The 16,376-nt window shown below is 49.0% G+C and overlaps 1 protein-coding gene across 1 annotated transcript; it reads left to right on the top strand.

The window, feature by feature from the left end:
* Nucleotides 1-6,511: 6,511 nt before the first annotated feature.
* EGR2 (early growth response 2) lies at nt 6,512-9,094 on the top strand. Its single transcript, XM_044420112.1, has 2 exons — nt 6,512-6,689; nt 7,836-9,094. The coding sequence occupies exons 1-2, from the start codon at nt 6,512-6,514 to the stop codon at nt 9,092-9,094; spliced, it is 1,437 nt and encodes a 478-aa protein (XP_044276047.1).
* Nucleotides 9,095-16,376: the final 7,282 nt, after the last annotated feature.

Below are 16,376 nucleotides of genomic sequence, written 5' to 3'. Positions count from 1 at the left end.
TATGATTTGAACATTCTGTATGTCCCACATGAGATAGTCATTCTGCAACATCAGAAATATGGTTGCAAGAATCGGGTCTGTCAAAAGCAGGGAATGGGTTCTTGATGACTAGCAGCATGCCTGCTTACCTATCCTGTGAGCCAGTTCACATGTTGGAACATCTGCCGTCATGCAGGTCCCACAGATGCACGAGCTGGAATATCCATCCAGGTTGACCCTCCCTAGCCATGGTTCTGGTGCGTGACCCACCTACAGAAAAGCCATTCTTCTGATGCATGTAAATTCTTCTGGGTGGCAGCATCATAAGGCTATGGGGAAGTTTTTAGAGTGGGTGAAGTGACCTTTGAGAACTAGACCTTGTTTTCAGGATGCCTCTTCCTTCCCTCTCCCCCAGGCACTGCCAGTGCCGGCCGAAAGGCCATGGAAGGTTCTGTGTAACAAGGCCTAGAGCATGGGTCCTCAAACGACGGCCCGCGGGATGGATCCAGCCTGCCACGGCCATCCATCTGGCCCGCACCGCCATTCGCCGCCCTCGCGCTTGCTCGCTGTGTGGATGGGGAGGTGGTGGCTTGCTTGCTCACTCGGGGATGGTTTTGGACTCGCTGGGAGATCTCCGACAGAGCGAGCCACCACCACGCGCGCCCAATCCTGCCACGCACGCACCCACGGCACCTCACTGGCCCGCGCCCCCAGGCACCCCCACCTCCCCGGCCCGCTACGGTCACTGCAGCCTTTCAACTGGCCCCCTATTCAAAAAGTTTGAGGAGCCTGGCCTAGAGTATGGTCTGAAGACACCCAAGGCATGCAGCATGTTGAAGCTAAGCAGGTCTGGGGGTGGCCTCAGCTTGGAGGGGAGACACCAGAGAACCACATGTTGCCACCTTGAGTCCCCAATGGGAGCAAGTTGGGACAGAAATAAATATAATATTTATTTATCTATTTTGCCATTTGTATGCTGCCCCCTACTCCAAATGGAGTCTCCAGATGGCTCACAGCATTTAGAATTACACCCACATTAAAACAATAAAACTAATAAAAGCAGTTAATTCAGCAACCATAAAACGATACATTATTACAAACATTAATATCAGTTGTTAAAATTTATTATTATAATTTATGGTAAAATGACTAGAAAAGAAAAGTGTTCTCACCTGGCACCAAAAAGAGAGCAGTGTCAGCACTAGGCAAATTTCTCTGGGGAGCTGATTCCACAGGTGTGGGGCATCCACCAAGAAGGTCCTTCTTCTATTGGCGATCCCCCTCACCTCTTTGAGGGACGGCTCCTTTAGAAGGACCTCCTGCCCAGATCTCAGTGGTTAGGCAGATATATATGGGAGAAAGCAGTTCTTTAGGTAGCCAGGTCCTAATATTATGTGTGGACACTTACAGAGAGCAGCTGCTAAGACTGTTTGGATCATAAGAGTTTGATTTCATGAGGGAATGACTCCCTGAGGCCATGCCTCTTTTATCCATCCTTCATGCTGGTCAGGTATTATGACATGGCTTTTTGCACAGTTAGCCTCTTGACAAGTATGCATGTTGAGCTGTCTCAAAACCTGGGAACACAGAGCTGGGACAACTCAGCACCAACTCCTAAAAGTGCATCTCTGTGTTGAAACAACAGCTAACCTCCCGGGACAAAAACACGGCTTGTGCATTTTTAAAGTATGTTTCATAAGAGGAGGAGAGTAACATCCAATTTAGGTTGCAGTCCATCTTAATGCTGGGCCATTACAAAGTATTTGCCACTTAAAAGAAAGGGAGTTTTATCAATGGTGGGGGAATGATATTGATGCTCTGAGAGCAGCAAAAGAATGTCTGTTTTAGTTTGGTTTTTGCTGTTTGGGTCCAGCAGGAATGCTAAATTAATTAACTGGAAGGGTTTCTTTAAATAAAGCTTCCTCTCCATCACAACCTTTTTTAAAAGTTTGCTTGCCTTTCTTTTTTTTTTTTTTTCCCCTCATGGCAAATTTTTACATAACCCAGAATCTCATTCTTTTTCATTTTCTAAACCACAAGATCATGATGATCTTTCTCTCAATGTTCCCATATGTATAGATTATTGTAAGTGATGGAGCCAGGAGCAGAGGAAAAATAAAGCAGCAACAACAGCAACATGTAGAAGGAAAAGACCGAGCTGTGGGTGGGAAGAATAAATGTGACTGCATGGAATTTGGGGGATCGCCGAGTGCGCGGTTCCATCAGCTCTCCACTGTGAAAGGAGACCACCACGGAGGGGGTGGGTGGGTTGCATAAAGGCAGGCGCATGAATGGAAACTGGGCTTCCAATCTGTTTCCAGAGCCCATGGGGACCACTGGGTGCGTGTGAGGAAGGACATGTTTCTGATGCTATAGACCTACAATTCTGAGGTTCATTCAGCTCGGTAAGCCGTTTACTTCTTTTTATATATTTGCACAGATTGACCAGGGAAAGTGGGAATGAATTTTAAAACCCATACAGCTAGGAAGCTGTCCGAGCAGAGGATCGGATCATTGCAGGGTGGTTACTCTGTTCACACACCCCTTCAAATCCACTCGTAGGCATCTTTTTCAAGTGCTTCAGGGTGCAATCTTGTACATGTTTAGACAGAAATATTCCTACAGATCCCATACCACAGCTAGCTGTGCTTTTTTCTGCCTAAATCAGCCTTGGATTGTGCCCCAGCAATACAGGAAAAACACTAACTTAGAATTATTTGTACAAAGCTCGGTATAGACTCAGAGCTACGCATTGAAGCCTATCTCAAAACTGGCATAACGATTCTAAAATTAAATATAAAATTAAACTGTTCTAAAATTATATCTAGATTTTACTTTGTAAAAATGCTAAGCAAACATACATTAATGCAATCTGAGCACTCAGGGAACTGACATAAAAATATAAGATAATCACAAAAGCAAACCTTCTGTAATGTAACAAGATACAACAATACCTAACACAAGAATTTCACCCAGTTGCCTGTTCAAAGTAGTATTTATCCATGATCCTAAAAATGTCCTCAGAAAGAAAAACTTTAGGCATTCTATTTAATATATTATCTCTCTTCTCTGGCTTTACTTCTGTGGTTGGAATGGTGTGAACGTGTCCTTAGGTTTTAGGAATTCTTTCAAACTTGTTTTTAAAATGATTGTTCTGCCTGCAAATAATGTTTTTACCACAGAGTGGCGCACAAGCAGACCAGGAAAAAAGTGTTTGATGCAAACTTTCATGCGAGAGGTAGAATCCATCTCTTTAAACAGATGTTTAAAGGCACAATCCTATGCAACTTTAGGCAGAAAAAGGCTTGCAACAGGCAGTACGATCAACACTGGTGTCCTACTTTCCGTAAGTCCTCTCTTTTTAATAACAGACAGATGAGGTTGAACTGTGGCTATTTTGGGCTAGAGGAAAGAGTGACACGTTAATGAGATTGTTCTTTGATAAAACAAGAGAACAATGTATGGAAAGTGCGAATGATGCCATAAAGCAACCAGCACCTCGATTTGGCATCCCTCCAGCTGTACTGTACGTAAAGGGAAACCAAGTCTCTGCTGTGGGATTGCCGGTACGATCGCGCAGCCAAGACGACGTGCAAACCTTTGCTTCAGCTTTGGCCTGGGATTGCGGTGATTCTTCGGACAAACCTGATTCCTCCACATCCCTTTTAAGGAACCCCCCCCCCAAAAGGCATTTCAGCCTGACGCACGTGCATAGGCCCAGGGGCCCTAACCAGAGACTGCTTCCTTGGGGTGCAAGTGCTGGTCCGCCCTGGGCATTTCCGGCGGCAATCACTGCTCCTTCATGGGGAACTCTGTGCTGGCTTGAAGCACATGGCCACCTGTGCCATGCCGGGAGCACCTGCTTTTCAGCAGTGCCGTCGTTCTGTGGGCAGAAGCCAGCGATGGCGGCTATTGTGGCTTCCAAGCCATGTGTACAGAAAACTAGTATATCCCCCATGTCTCTCCACTGAAATTAGACCAGTAGTCACAAGATAACCTTGCGCTGAAACTCCAGTTACAAGACAGGGTGATGCCGGAATTGCCTTTTGGCTTGTACCTTCTCATTTGGTGTGTGAAGATTTAGGCATGTTGGGCCCAAGTACCACCACCTCGGAGGGTCAAGCAGAAGGACAGAGTTGTCTGCTCTTGCTTGCTTGCTCACTCTCCAGGCAAAAGCAAGCGGGTCGAAGTTGGAGCCGCGTGGTCTCCTCTCATTTGTGCTGCTCCCAGAAGTGGCAAAGCTCAGAGGAGGTGCCACTGAGGAAAACTGTGGAGGGAAACCTGGCAGAAGAAGGCGCCCGTGCCAGCTCCCCTTGCCCATGTCCACGTTCTGCTAAAATGGCAGGGAAAGGAGCAATGATGGGTTAATCGGCTCCCCCCCCCAAAACAAAACAAAACAAAACAGCAGGAACACTGTGATATTCCCTTTTTTCAAAGCCTTGGATCCAAATGCTGGAGCACTTCCAGTTTCAGGACATCCAGAGCCCACCCTTCCCTTTTCATTCCGGTTATGCTTGCAAGAAGTGAAGTTGGGTCAAAATTTAACACATGCTCCTGGGTGAGAAGACATCTCTTTTTTAAATTAATTTTTAATTATTTTTATAAATATTAAGAAACAGAAAGGAGAACAAAAGCATCAGAAGAAAAAGTTACCAAAGGACCGCAAACCAAAATTGCTCATAAAACAATATGCAAGAAGTTCCACAAGGAATCAGCAATAGCCATTGTTTCATCTAAGTATATAACTACAATTTTACATGATAAGGTGAGCTTTCTTATCCATGCTAACAGAGCCTGAAGGGAGATGTGAGTCAGCCCCTGGACCAGTTTTGAATCCCGGAGCTCAGCCTGGAACATGCAGTGGGCAGGGGATGGGGGAGCGATCCAAACCCTGGGTAGACTGCCTGTCTCTTGCCAGTGAGGAACTACACCCAGTCACACTGGGGGCTAAGAGAAAGACCTGAGGGACGGAAAGAATACTGTCTCTTTCTGATCCCCAGTACCTTTTCAAGAAGGCCAGTAATATCACAGAGCACCTTTTCTGAATCTCAAAAAATTTCTGATGTTGCATGTGGCAGCACTGAAAGAGTTTGACCTATTTTAAGGATGCTTGAGTGCTATTTGTGTGTGTGCGGGGGGGGGGGCTGCAAGGGCAGGTTATAAATCAAATAAAAAACGACCAAATAACCAGTTGGATCTGTCAGAAAATAGGTGCGGGAGGAGGGTGGCGTTTCCTCTAGAAAGTAAAGGCTGCATGAATGAAATCCGCGCAGCTTCGCTATTGCTGGGTCTGAAAGGGATTCATTCCTGTCTGCAGGCCATCGACTCGCAGCGGCATGGATCTGGGTCGCGTTTTATGGAGTCTGGATCGCCCACACGGAATTTCGCAGCAGACGCTTCGGAAGATATAAACCGCGTGGGAGCGACGCGGCGAGGAGTCGCGCTGGGACGCGGCGGCCGCCACTCCGCCCTGCTTGGGCTCACTTCCTCCCAGCCGCTCCGCTGGCCCATCAGCCACCGCCGAACACGCGGGGGAAAGAGCAGAAAAGCATGTTCCGTTTTCACGGCTAAGAAAATGCGCGCCAAGTTTCCATCCGAGCAGCGCGCCTAAGTTGTTCCTTCTTGCCGGGGCATCTTTCCATCCCTGAAGCGAAGTGGCCTCGGGGCCGGATCGGGCAAGGCAAGACAAGACAAGACAAGGCAAGAGGACAGAAAGAAAGGGAACAAGGCGCCCCCCAATTTCCTGCAGGCAGCTTTTGTGATCTGCCCGTCGCCTTGCGGTTACGAGGTGCCAAGAAAAGTGAGTGAAGCACTTGCGGCCGCGGCCGTCTCCGGCCCGATCCGTTTTCTTTCCGAAGTTGCACTTTCCGGAAGGACTCCCAAAAAGGCAGAAGGGGAGGCAACCGGATGCTCGCCTTTTTAGGAATCGGGCCCGGCCACCGGAATCCCGCTCTCTCGGGGGCTGCAGAAGCCCCCTCGCAGGCTCGCCGCCGGCGCGTCCCCGCCCGCTGCTGCGCCGCGCAGAGCCCCGCATCCTGCGCCGCGCTCGCCGCCCGGGCCGCGCGCCGGCGCGCCATCCACCAGCCGCGCGCAAGTCCCCGCTTCGGCGCGCCACCGGGCAGGCTCCGGGAGGGGGGCGAGCGCCGGCCACTCAGGGCGCGCCATGCTAATTTCCCGTATGACGAGCCTCCCCACCGCCTTTCCCCTGTTCCTCAGTCCTTATTTGGGCAGTGACGTCGCGGACATTCACGGCCTCCCAATAAATACTTAGAGCAAGACTTTCCATTTACTGAGAGCTGCAATTGATTAAAACGGCTCGACAAGGGACACCGACTGTTATAACAACATTACAGCCACTCCTGGGGCATTGATGCAGGACACAGCCGAGGGAGAGCGGGCACCTCCCTAGCTAGTAAACTTGGCGGTGGAAGTGGCTTTCATACTCGGACGAGGAACTCCCCCTTTCCCTACCCCTGTGTAACCCTCCCACCCCGGGCAAGGCAGGGTGTTCTCGCCTCTGTCCGTGGAGCAAATGATGACAGCCAAGGCGGTAGACAAAAACGCAGTCACACTTAGTGGGTTTGTGCACCACCTGTCCGAAAACCTTTACTCGGTGGAGGAGACCGCCACCACGCTGCCGACCTCAGTGATCAACTTTCCTAATGGTGACTTGGGAGGACCTTTTGACCAGCTGAGCGCTGTGACAGGAGGTAAGCAACCGCTCCCGCTTCCAAAGGCACCTTTTAATGCGGACCTTGGATCGATCGATGGGGAGGGGAGGGGAGGGCAGGAGGAAGAGCCTAGAAACCGGGGTAAGGATGGATTCTGCCCCTGAAGCAGAACTCGAGCTGTGCATGATTCTGCCGGTGGGGATGCGGGACACAACCTGTTAAATGCAGACAGAAGTACCGGACATCTTCATAAGCAGGGGGAGCGCAGTGGGGCGGTCCCCCCACCACCGCCACCCCGTACCACCACCCTTCTCTTGCCCTAGGAGAACCCCACTAACTTAACAGAGTGCTTTTTTGCTGCAGAAAAGGATCTTGGGTTTTAAAACGGGCGTTCTTTCCAAATCCTGAACCTGGGATTACTTCTTTCCACCTCTTCTGACAGGCTGCAATCAATGAACTGCTTAAACTTAGCGGTAACTCTGGATATGGGGCTGAGAGGATGCTGTGGGACGCCCCGCAGGGACTTTAACTCTGGATCCTGTGAATTAACAGCACAATCCAGTGCCGGTTTATTCAAAGTCTCCCGGGAATGATTTGTTTCTTCTGTGTGGATTCACCTGCAATCTCACTCACACTGCCCGGGGATAAGTGCCGCTGAACTCAAGGGATGCTTCCCAATAACCACGCACAGGTCTGAGAACCCCTCAGGGATTCTCAATTTGCCTTTTTTTAAAAAATTAAGGTTTTTATTCCTTTGAGCTCCCTTTTTCTTTCAAACGGTAAGTAACTTTCAGGAGTTTGCGGGTTCCAAGGGAAAGTGTGTGAAGGGAGATTTCTGGGCAGGTGATGTTGGTTTTAGTTCATAGCATTTTGGCCCCCGCCCCATTATTTTCGTCGTCTTTGTGCAAGCGACAGAAGTTGCGGCTGGCGAACTTTCAAACTTCGTGTGGCCACTTAGGTGTCTCACCCCACCCTTTCCAGCGTGACGTGCGCCCCCCCCCAAGCCCCTATCCCACTCATCGTACCGAAACGCATCATTGTGTACCATGTGTAGGCTTGGCGAGAAAACTGATGCTAAGTTGCCCTGGCAGGGAGAAGACGCTGCCTCGGCGCGGCGGCCCCTGAGGAGAAGAGCTCCGGGCCCCCTCAATGATGACTCGCCTTTCTCTCCCCTCCACCCCCCAGATGGCCTGATCGGCGCGGACATGAGCGACAAGCGGTCCCTGGAGCTGCAATACGCCTGCGGCGGCTTCGCGCCGCCTCCGCGCAGCCAGCCCTTCACCTACATGGGCAAGTTCTCCATCGACCCGCAGTACCCCGGCGCGGGCTGCTACCCCGCCGACGGCATCCTCAACCTGGTGAGCGCCAGCATCCTGCAGGGGGTGGCCACGCCGCCCGCCCCCGCCGCCCCGACCTCCTCCTCCGCCACCTCGTCCGCCGCCTCCTCGGGGTCGCCCAACCCGCTGGGCTGCCCCATGGCGCCCGCCGCCGGCGACCTGGAGCACATGTACTCGCCGCCGCCGTACTCGGCCTGCGGGGAGCTCTACCACGCGCAGCAGCAGCACCCGCCGCCGCCGCCGCCGCAGGCGCCTCCAGACGGCGCGCCGCCTTTCCTGACCGCCTCCTCGGGGCCCTTCCCTCCGCCCCCTTCCTACCACCACTCCCCCAAGACAGTGACGCCCTCTGGAGCCGACGGCAGCGGCCTGTTCTCCATGATCTCGGACTACGCGGGCTTCTTCCCGCCGCCGCCGCCGCCGCAGCCGCCGTGCAGCCAGCGCGCCGACTTCCACGGGGCCGCCGGCGAGCGCAAGCCGTTCCCCTGCGCGCTGGACTCGGTGCGCGTCCCGCCTCCGCTCACGCCCCTCTCCACCATCCGCAACTTCACCCTGGGGGCGCCCTCTGGCGGCCTGGGCGACGGCCCCGCGCCCGGGGGCCCGGGGGCCCGCTTGGCGGCGGGCGCGTACGGCAGCCCGGCCAACCTGCCGTTGCGCCCCATCCTGCGGCCGCGCAAGTACCCAAACCGGCCCAGCAAGACGCCCGTGCACGAGCGGCCTTACCCGTGCCCGGCCGAGGGCTGCGACCGGCGCTTCTCGCGCTCCGACGAGCTGACGCGCCACATTCGCATCCACACGGGCCACAAGCCCTTCCAGTGCCGCATCTGCATGCGCAACTTCAGCCGCAGCGACCACCTCACCACGCACATTCGCACACACACCGGCGAGAAGCCCTTCGCCTGCGACTTCTGCGGCAGGAAGTTCGCCCGCAGCGACGAGAGGAAGCGCCACACCAAGATCCACCTCCGCCAGAAGGAGCGCAAAGTGGCCGCCGCCGCCGCCGCCTCTCACGCCGGCGGCGGCGGCGGCGCTGCCCCGGCTGGGCCCATCTGCTCCTCGAGCGGCGGGCCCCCCATCACCTCCTGTGCCTCACGGACCCGGACGCCCTGATTCTGCCGCTCCTGCGCGCCCCCGGGGCCCACGGACCCCCCCCCCGCGCGTGGGGGCCTGCCTCCTCCGCTGACCGGTGCCCCGTGTGTGTGTGCTCGCGTGTACGCGCGGCTGTACCGGGCAGGCACGCGGGAAAGGCTCGCCCTGCCCCGCGCCTCGGCGTGCCAGCCGGGCAGCTTGATTGGGCCGGACCGAACTTCGGGAAGCGCCTGGGCTCAGATCGGGATCTTTCCAAAGGAGAATGCAAAAAGTTGCGGAAGGGCCGGGGAAGGGAGGAGAAGGACTTTCGCGTGCACTTTAGAGCTTCGTTGACTCGTTCCCAGCTCCCACTCGGCGAACTCAGCCGCAGGAGTTACTCGTGTTACTTGCCAAAGCCGTTAAAAAAATAATAATCATGCACACACACAATCCACCCACAACCCCCGCAGCGCGCACGCACCACGGGTTGTTCCGAGCCGGTTTCTTAGCAATAGAAGATGGAACTAAGAAAGCGGCGGCCCTGAAGGACGCGCGCCTGTGAAGCAGTTCCAGAGAAAAGGCCGTGGAAGGAGCTGCGTGCAGGACTGGCTGCTGCGACTACTCGAGAAAACAGAAGTGCAATGAGGAGGGGGCGAGTTGATAGATGTGTGGCAATATCTGGTCCTTTCCCCCCTTTTCTCTTTTTTAAAGGTACTTTCCAGATCTTCAGTAGTTATTTCACCCCACCCCACTTTTCCGTGTATATTTCCCTGCTTCTGACATTGTGTGTATCTTTAAAAACACACACCGATGTGCACTGTTCGGTCTTCTCCAAGGGTGAGGAAGGTCCAGATGAAGTGGACTGATAGGAGAGGCTTAACTTATTATTTAATGGGAGACTGTACATAGGTTCTCGGCTGTCTGGGTGCATGCAATCGTGTTGAACTGTCCTTGGTGCCTTTTTTGGGATGTCTAGACAGTGGTTCAGTGGCTGCATGTTAAATTGGTTGCCTTATCAATCATGATCTAAGGGGGCAAAAGAAAGATTTCAACTCCCTGATTTAGTATAGCTGTATATTTCTGCCTATTAATATTTGGATTTTTCTAGAAACTCTATTTTTGTATGCTATGGGTGTGTTTTGTTTTTGTGTGTATGTGTGTGTGACTTATTAAATGTGGCTTTTGTAGAAAATAATTTTTAAAAAAAAGGATTGCAGCATGTAAATACCCTTTGTGGGGCTGACAGAGAAAATGATAGCTCCTGCACAATCGCAGAAAGAGTAATTATTTCTTCTAATAAGGCACAACCACTAACTGGAACCATCCCCGAGAATGGTGGTTTTGTCATTATTTTCATGACTATTATGTAAATAAATGTTTTGTGTAAAAAAAACAACAACAAAAACAGTTCTTCCAACATTTTGATTCCTACTTAGACTATTGTCTTTATTTTAATCTGAATCTGAAGTGTACATTCATACTAAGATTCTTGTTAACGTCAAGAAAATCTTGAATTTCCCATTTGCCACCCCAAATCCCACAAAATTGCATGGTGGCATAGACTAAAATCTGGGTATTATTCTAAGGAATATGCAGAGTGTTTTACAAGGAAAAGAGCCTTTGCGGACTCTCTGAAAGCAGAACCTTTGCTTAAAACCATCTCTCTTCCACCCTTAACCCCGCTCGCTTTATATAAGCCAAGCTAGCAGGCAGCTGAGCTGGAACATTACATGTTTGTAGCGCTGGTTTTGCTGGGATAAGTTCAGACCCTAATCCTATGCGTGTTTGCTTGGAAGAAAGCAAACATTGCATCCAGTGGGACTTGCAGTTAAGTGGAGCTTTAAGCGTGGCCTCCCCCGATGCCCAGTGGTTATACAGCCTTCTCCTACTTGGTGCCTTTCAGTTGTGTTTGAGCAGAATTCCCAGCATGTTTGGCTGGGCATGCTGGGAGCTGATTCCAACCCATCTGGGCCGCTCACAACTTTTATAGCATGTCAGTATTGCAGATGGCAAAATCTGCTTTTGTCTGTGTAGTTCCGCCATGTTTCCCCCTGGGATATTTTCGTGACAAAGGACAGGGAATAATATTACTTTGAATTTGTGCGGCGGTTTGGCACCCAAAAGGTGTACCCCTCTTTCAGGTTGGCACCCACATGCAGTCTGTGCCTGCCTGAAATAGTACAGGCTTCCCACAGACTGGATGTGCTCCTGCCTGGTGCTCTCTGGATGTGTTGGACTGTATCTTCTATCATCCACAGGCTATGTTGCCTGGGATGAATTGTGATCCAACGCAACTGGAGGGTATTATGCAAGTGAAGGCTATTACAGTGGATGACCCAAATCTAAGGAACTCTGAAATTACTCCTGTGTTTACTCAAATAAGCCCCATTAGATGAAATGGCACATGACTTCAGCTGTGCATGGGGATAGGTTCCTATTCACATGTTTGTGGGAGTAGGTCTCCTCTAGTTTCCTTGGGAATTACTCCTAAGCAAATGTACATAGGAATGCAGCCATTGGTTTGTCTCAAACATTGCTGCAGTTTTGAAAGTGGGTTGCTGTAATGTTCAGGTCCCTGACCTAACCCTGCCAGAAGTCCAAGAGGTCCACTGTACCATCCGAAGCATCTTGAAAAAGCTGAAGTCAGACTTTGGATCCCAGGGTGGACCTTTATTTCAGGCCCAGAACTGCAGGCAAGCCTTGATGCAGAGGTTCCAGGATAGCATGAGATGGGCACAGTTGTCATAGCCTGAGCTGCCTCCTCCTCTTCGTGTCATCGGAATCTCTCCATCTCACAGCCCTTCAGCACTCAGGATTTCCCCATTAGTAATAAATAGAAATGTCGATGCAAATGAGGTAGTTTGACTCATTACTGTTCCATTATTTAAGGCAAGTTAATTTTAACATGTTGGGAAATAAAATACCACACCGAGCAACCAAGGGCCCACTCGGAGAAAGGAGTGTATATAGGCAAGGAAAGCTGTCTGTGGGTTCGTGAAAACTGTTTCGATGCAACAAACAGGATTCCTTTTAAAATAGGTCATAGATTTGAATGCCTCTTAGGCAGGTCTCACCATAGCAACACGAACATGGAATTGTGCTTTGGTGGTAACAGATCTCTTTAGATCGGCCTTCTCAGTCAGTCCATGGGCATCAGTACCCTACCAGCATTTCAATTCAGCTGATTGCCCACATGTACCTGTTGGGACGCTGGCCTCACTGGACATCTGCCAAAGCTCAGGACCCTATAGAAGACCCACTTTCTCTTCATGGTTCTAGTGTTCCTCCACTTTGCTGTCAAAGGCTGCTTTCTCCATTCTTTCTCCCTGGAAGATTTAGCTAAGTTGAAGTGGGAAGTCAGTAGGATGAAGGAGGAGGTGCACCCACTCAGGAAGGTCCTAATAGGTGAGCATCTTGCCCCAATCCTGAAGCCAGCACTGCATCTTCCAAGAGAGTCAGCCTCTTATACTCCCAGATGGAACAAAGGGTGTGGATATTGATAAGCCTGGGGAGTTTCAGAGTATTTCTGGTGCTGTTCATTTGTGCTTGTTGCACTGGGGAGAACAGGAAGTGACAAAGGGAAGGCTCACCCATGCATTTGCACTGTTTCCCTTTGCTGCACTGGGTGACAAGCAGCAAAATGTGCAAACTGACTGCTGCAAGCAGGGCATGAAGAGGAGTAAGAAAGGTAAGGGTTATCTGGTCACCGGAAATGCAAGGTGGTGATGAGGCAAAATCACTGATGTTTGATTGCATGCACCGTCATACAACACATGCCTCTTCAGTCCTTGACAAAATGAATAACCTCAGTTTCAGTGTTCAGCCCAGAAGGAAAACCATTTCTTCTTGTCACATGCTGTTGTTTCTGTTCTGTCTTGTCATCCCTGGAGTCCAAAATTGTTGCCTCCTTCATGCAATGATCTAAGCTGCTGTATCAGGCCAGTTATCTGTGGACACTTAGATGCATTAGTTATCTAGAACTGGGATAGTCTAGCAAACAGACTTGGACTTCAGTTCAAACGCCGACCTAGCTATAGGCTTTTGTGTGGTCCATTAGATGTCTACATCCATCTTTATATGTAAAAATTGGCCTGCGTCGTGGAATTCATTCAACAAATAATGAAATATGGGACTGTTCTCATCTTGAGTTGTCAACTTGTGGTCTTCAAGGTGTTGCAGAGCTGCAAATCCTTCATTCTTAACCGCAGGCAGTGCCGCCTAGGTAGGGTTCATGAGTGTTGCAGTCCAGCAATGTCGGGATGGTCACAAGTTGTGCCACACCTTCAAAGAGACATGAACATTGCATACATCTTTTAATGAGTTGTTGATACACTGGATGGATGGTGGATGGTTTCATCATACAGCTGCATTTTAAGTGACCTGAGCAACTCCTTGCATTCATTATGGCGTGACTACTGTGCTTCTGTTGAAATAAGTCTGCGGGCTCATGAGACACCCCTTCAGGGCTGCAACCCAGATTAAGTCATTATCACTGCACATTTGAAGGCAAGAGCATGCTTTCCTGTACCAAAAGCAGCCCATGCCTTGGAAGAGAGAACAGTCAGTACCTTCTGTGGCACCTGCAGGATTGTTAACAATCCCCGAGACAATGTATACAGACATCAGGGCTGGGCAAAAAGCAGATCTCTTGGTATGTTGGACCTAAAATCCCAGGAAGTCTGGTCATTGCAGGCAGCGTTAAACAAACTAAAGCAGTCTGAGCACCTAGGGAAATTGTTTTCAGCAGGAAGTGCCCCAATTTCAGTGAAATTGCCTTCCAAATAAATGGACTTAGAATTACAAGTTATCTTAAAATGCCAACTTTACCATGGGTGGATGGCATATTATTATGAAGTAAGTGAAAAGCAGAAACAAGTGGCAGGATTTCTTCTCTATGCATTTGCTTTGCGGATCAAGGCATTTCTCGAAGTTCAGCTCTTCTCCTTCCTTTGGCCCAGGGAGACCAGTAGAGGTGAAAGGACTTCTATTTTCTTGATTTGTAGATGGCAACATACATACTTACCTGGTCTTGTAGACTTAAATATAAGCCTGAAGAGTTGATGTTATGGAAACCACTTCCATAGGCAGCATGTGGCATGAAAACTGAGCCTGGAGAAGATAGGATAACCTCCACCAAAGTCCTCCAGCCTGGTACTTATCTAGTTTTCCCTGGAAGATCTTCCTGTCCATTCAATAAATGTTCCAAAACTATCAGTATCAATTTATGTGTTAAATGGATTGTCCTAAAAACAAGCCCATTGCAAACACTAAACAGTTCTCCTGCTAGAAATTGTACCTAAGGATTCACCATAATTTCTGGAAGATCAGGAACACATCTTGTCTTTGTACTGTGTCACACAATTTGCCATCTTCCTTGGTTTGCCAAATCTCCACCTGAAAGTCTCTGCTTTGCCTCCCAGTGACTGCTCAGTCTTTCCTTAGGGATAAATTGGTGTACACTGGAATTCATTTGGGAGTGCACAGCTCTTCCAGCATTCAAGTTTTGCAAGGTGCTAGATCAAAATCAATAGCCTTCTTGAACGTAGGGGTGTAAGAGACTTTTGCTTCCCAAAACCCATGAAAAAATGCTGTGTGTGCAAACAGAAACAAGCCAGAATGCCTGGAGATCACCACTAGCCTGGGAAATTGACAGAAGTGAGCACAGTTAGTGCCAATTCTCCAATTTTATGGATGCTTTGACACCACAGACACCCCTCAAGCCGGCTAAATACAAATCATAGCATAGTTGTCCCTCCACAAGATAAACTGCACAAGTCCCTTAGTGTGAGGAAAGCCTTTGGTTTTAGTGGCTCTTGTGCACCTTGCCTTAAAAGGGTTTTGCCAGAATGGCTTAAAACTGGCTTGAATATGATGGGAGACACTTTGGGAAGATGTCCTCAGACATGATGCCAAATAGATGCAGAACCTTGGAGAAGAATTCTTGCCCGGCCAATGAGAAGTTTAAGGAAGAAAGACATTAAATGCACAGCCAGTCAAGCACTAAGAAAAAACTGGTAAGTTTCTTCAGTGCTACATTACCCTGAGAGATAATATAGAAAAAATGGACAATAATTATAATGGAAAATGTCAGAAATGTGAAAAACTAGATGGGACTTTCTACTGTATCTGGTGGACTTGTGATAAACCTACAAGATTTTGGAAGTTGATACATGCAGAAATACAAAAACACTTTAAAATCAACTTTTCTATGAGTCCTAAGAATATGCTTCTCAATATAATGCCAGAGACTTTTTCAAAGAACATGTCAGAGATATTTAAATATATGACAACTGCAGCAAGGATTACAAATGCTTTTAAACGTCCAACTATTGAAGATTGGAAAAATAAGTTGGCTGACTATGTAATGATGGCAAAATTAACTAATTATGTAAACAGAAGACCAATTGAAGAATTTAATGATAAATGGAAATTCTATTATATGTGGTTTAATTAATACAGAACAAAGGGAAGTTCATTAAAATACTGTTGATGATTTATAATTGATTTGAAGTGACTGGAAAATTTGTTGACTTACAGAACTGTAATTACCTTTTCCCAAACTTCAACAAAGTTCTAATTGATACGAAGGCAGATATTTTTCATTTCTTTGGGAATCTGCAAGATACGAGTGTAGGTATTTGTGTAAGATCCCTTAGCATTCTTATTTTTCTTTTACGTTTTTCTTCCTTTCTGTACTTTCTTTCTTTCAAGGAAATGATAAAAAATAATTTAAAAAAACGTTGCCAGAGAAGTCTGCAGTTTGGCAAGTGGAAAAAGATTTTTAAATACTTCTACAAAACTGTTCTGATTTCTCAGCCCTGACCACAATTCAAACACATATTATGGGAATGTCATTTGGGAGGAAACTGAGCAGGTTCCAAGTTCTTAGGAAGGTGCCAAGACCTGAAAGCTGCTGGTCAGAGGTCAATGCTGCTTTTCTTTTATTTGAATGGCTACAATTCTGCAACTGATCAAAACATTTCTTATTGAATGCATGCATATTAAATGCACAAAGGGATGGGAGTGATTTTAGCTCTGGTGTAGGATTTCCAGAAAGACTCCTGCAAGTCCCTTGGACCGCAAGATCAAACCAGTCAGTCAAACCAGTCAGTTGAGGGGATCAACCCTGACTGCTCTTTAGAAGGCCAGATACTGAAGATGAAACTCAAATGCTTTGGCCACCTAATGAGAAGGAAGGACTCCCTGGAGAAGAGCCTAATGCTGGGAACAATTGACGGCAAAAGAAGAAGGGGACGGCAGAGGATGAGGTGGCTGGATGGAGTCCACCCAAGCTCACACCAACTGCTTCAGTGACTCCATCCAG

The sequence above is a fragment of the Varanus komodoensis genome, unplaced genomic scaffold (assembly GCF_004798865.1).
Source record: "Varanus komodoensis strain SLA01 unplaced genomic scaffold, ASM479886v1 scaffold11, whole genome shotgun sequence".
In the NCBI taxonomy this organism is placed as follows: domain Eukaryota; kingdom Metazoa; phylum Chordata; class Lepidosauria; order Squamata; family Varanidae; genus Varanus; species Varanus komodoensis.
Note: the sequence above shows the minus strand (reverse complement) of the source record. Positions and strands in the feature narration are given on the sequence as shown.

What these genes read in the sequence shown, in the direction of transcription:
- EGR2 (XM_044420112.1), top strand. Translation starts at nt 6,512, where the DNA reads ATGATGACAGCCAAGGCGGTAGACAAAAACGCAGTCACACTTAGTGGG. An exon ending in GCTGAGCGCTGTGACAGGAG is followed by an intron (nt 6,690 to 7,835) that starts GTAAGCAACCGC and finishes TCCACCCCCCAG; the next exon opens with ATGGCCTGATCGGCGCGGAC.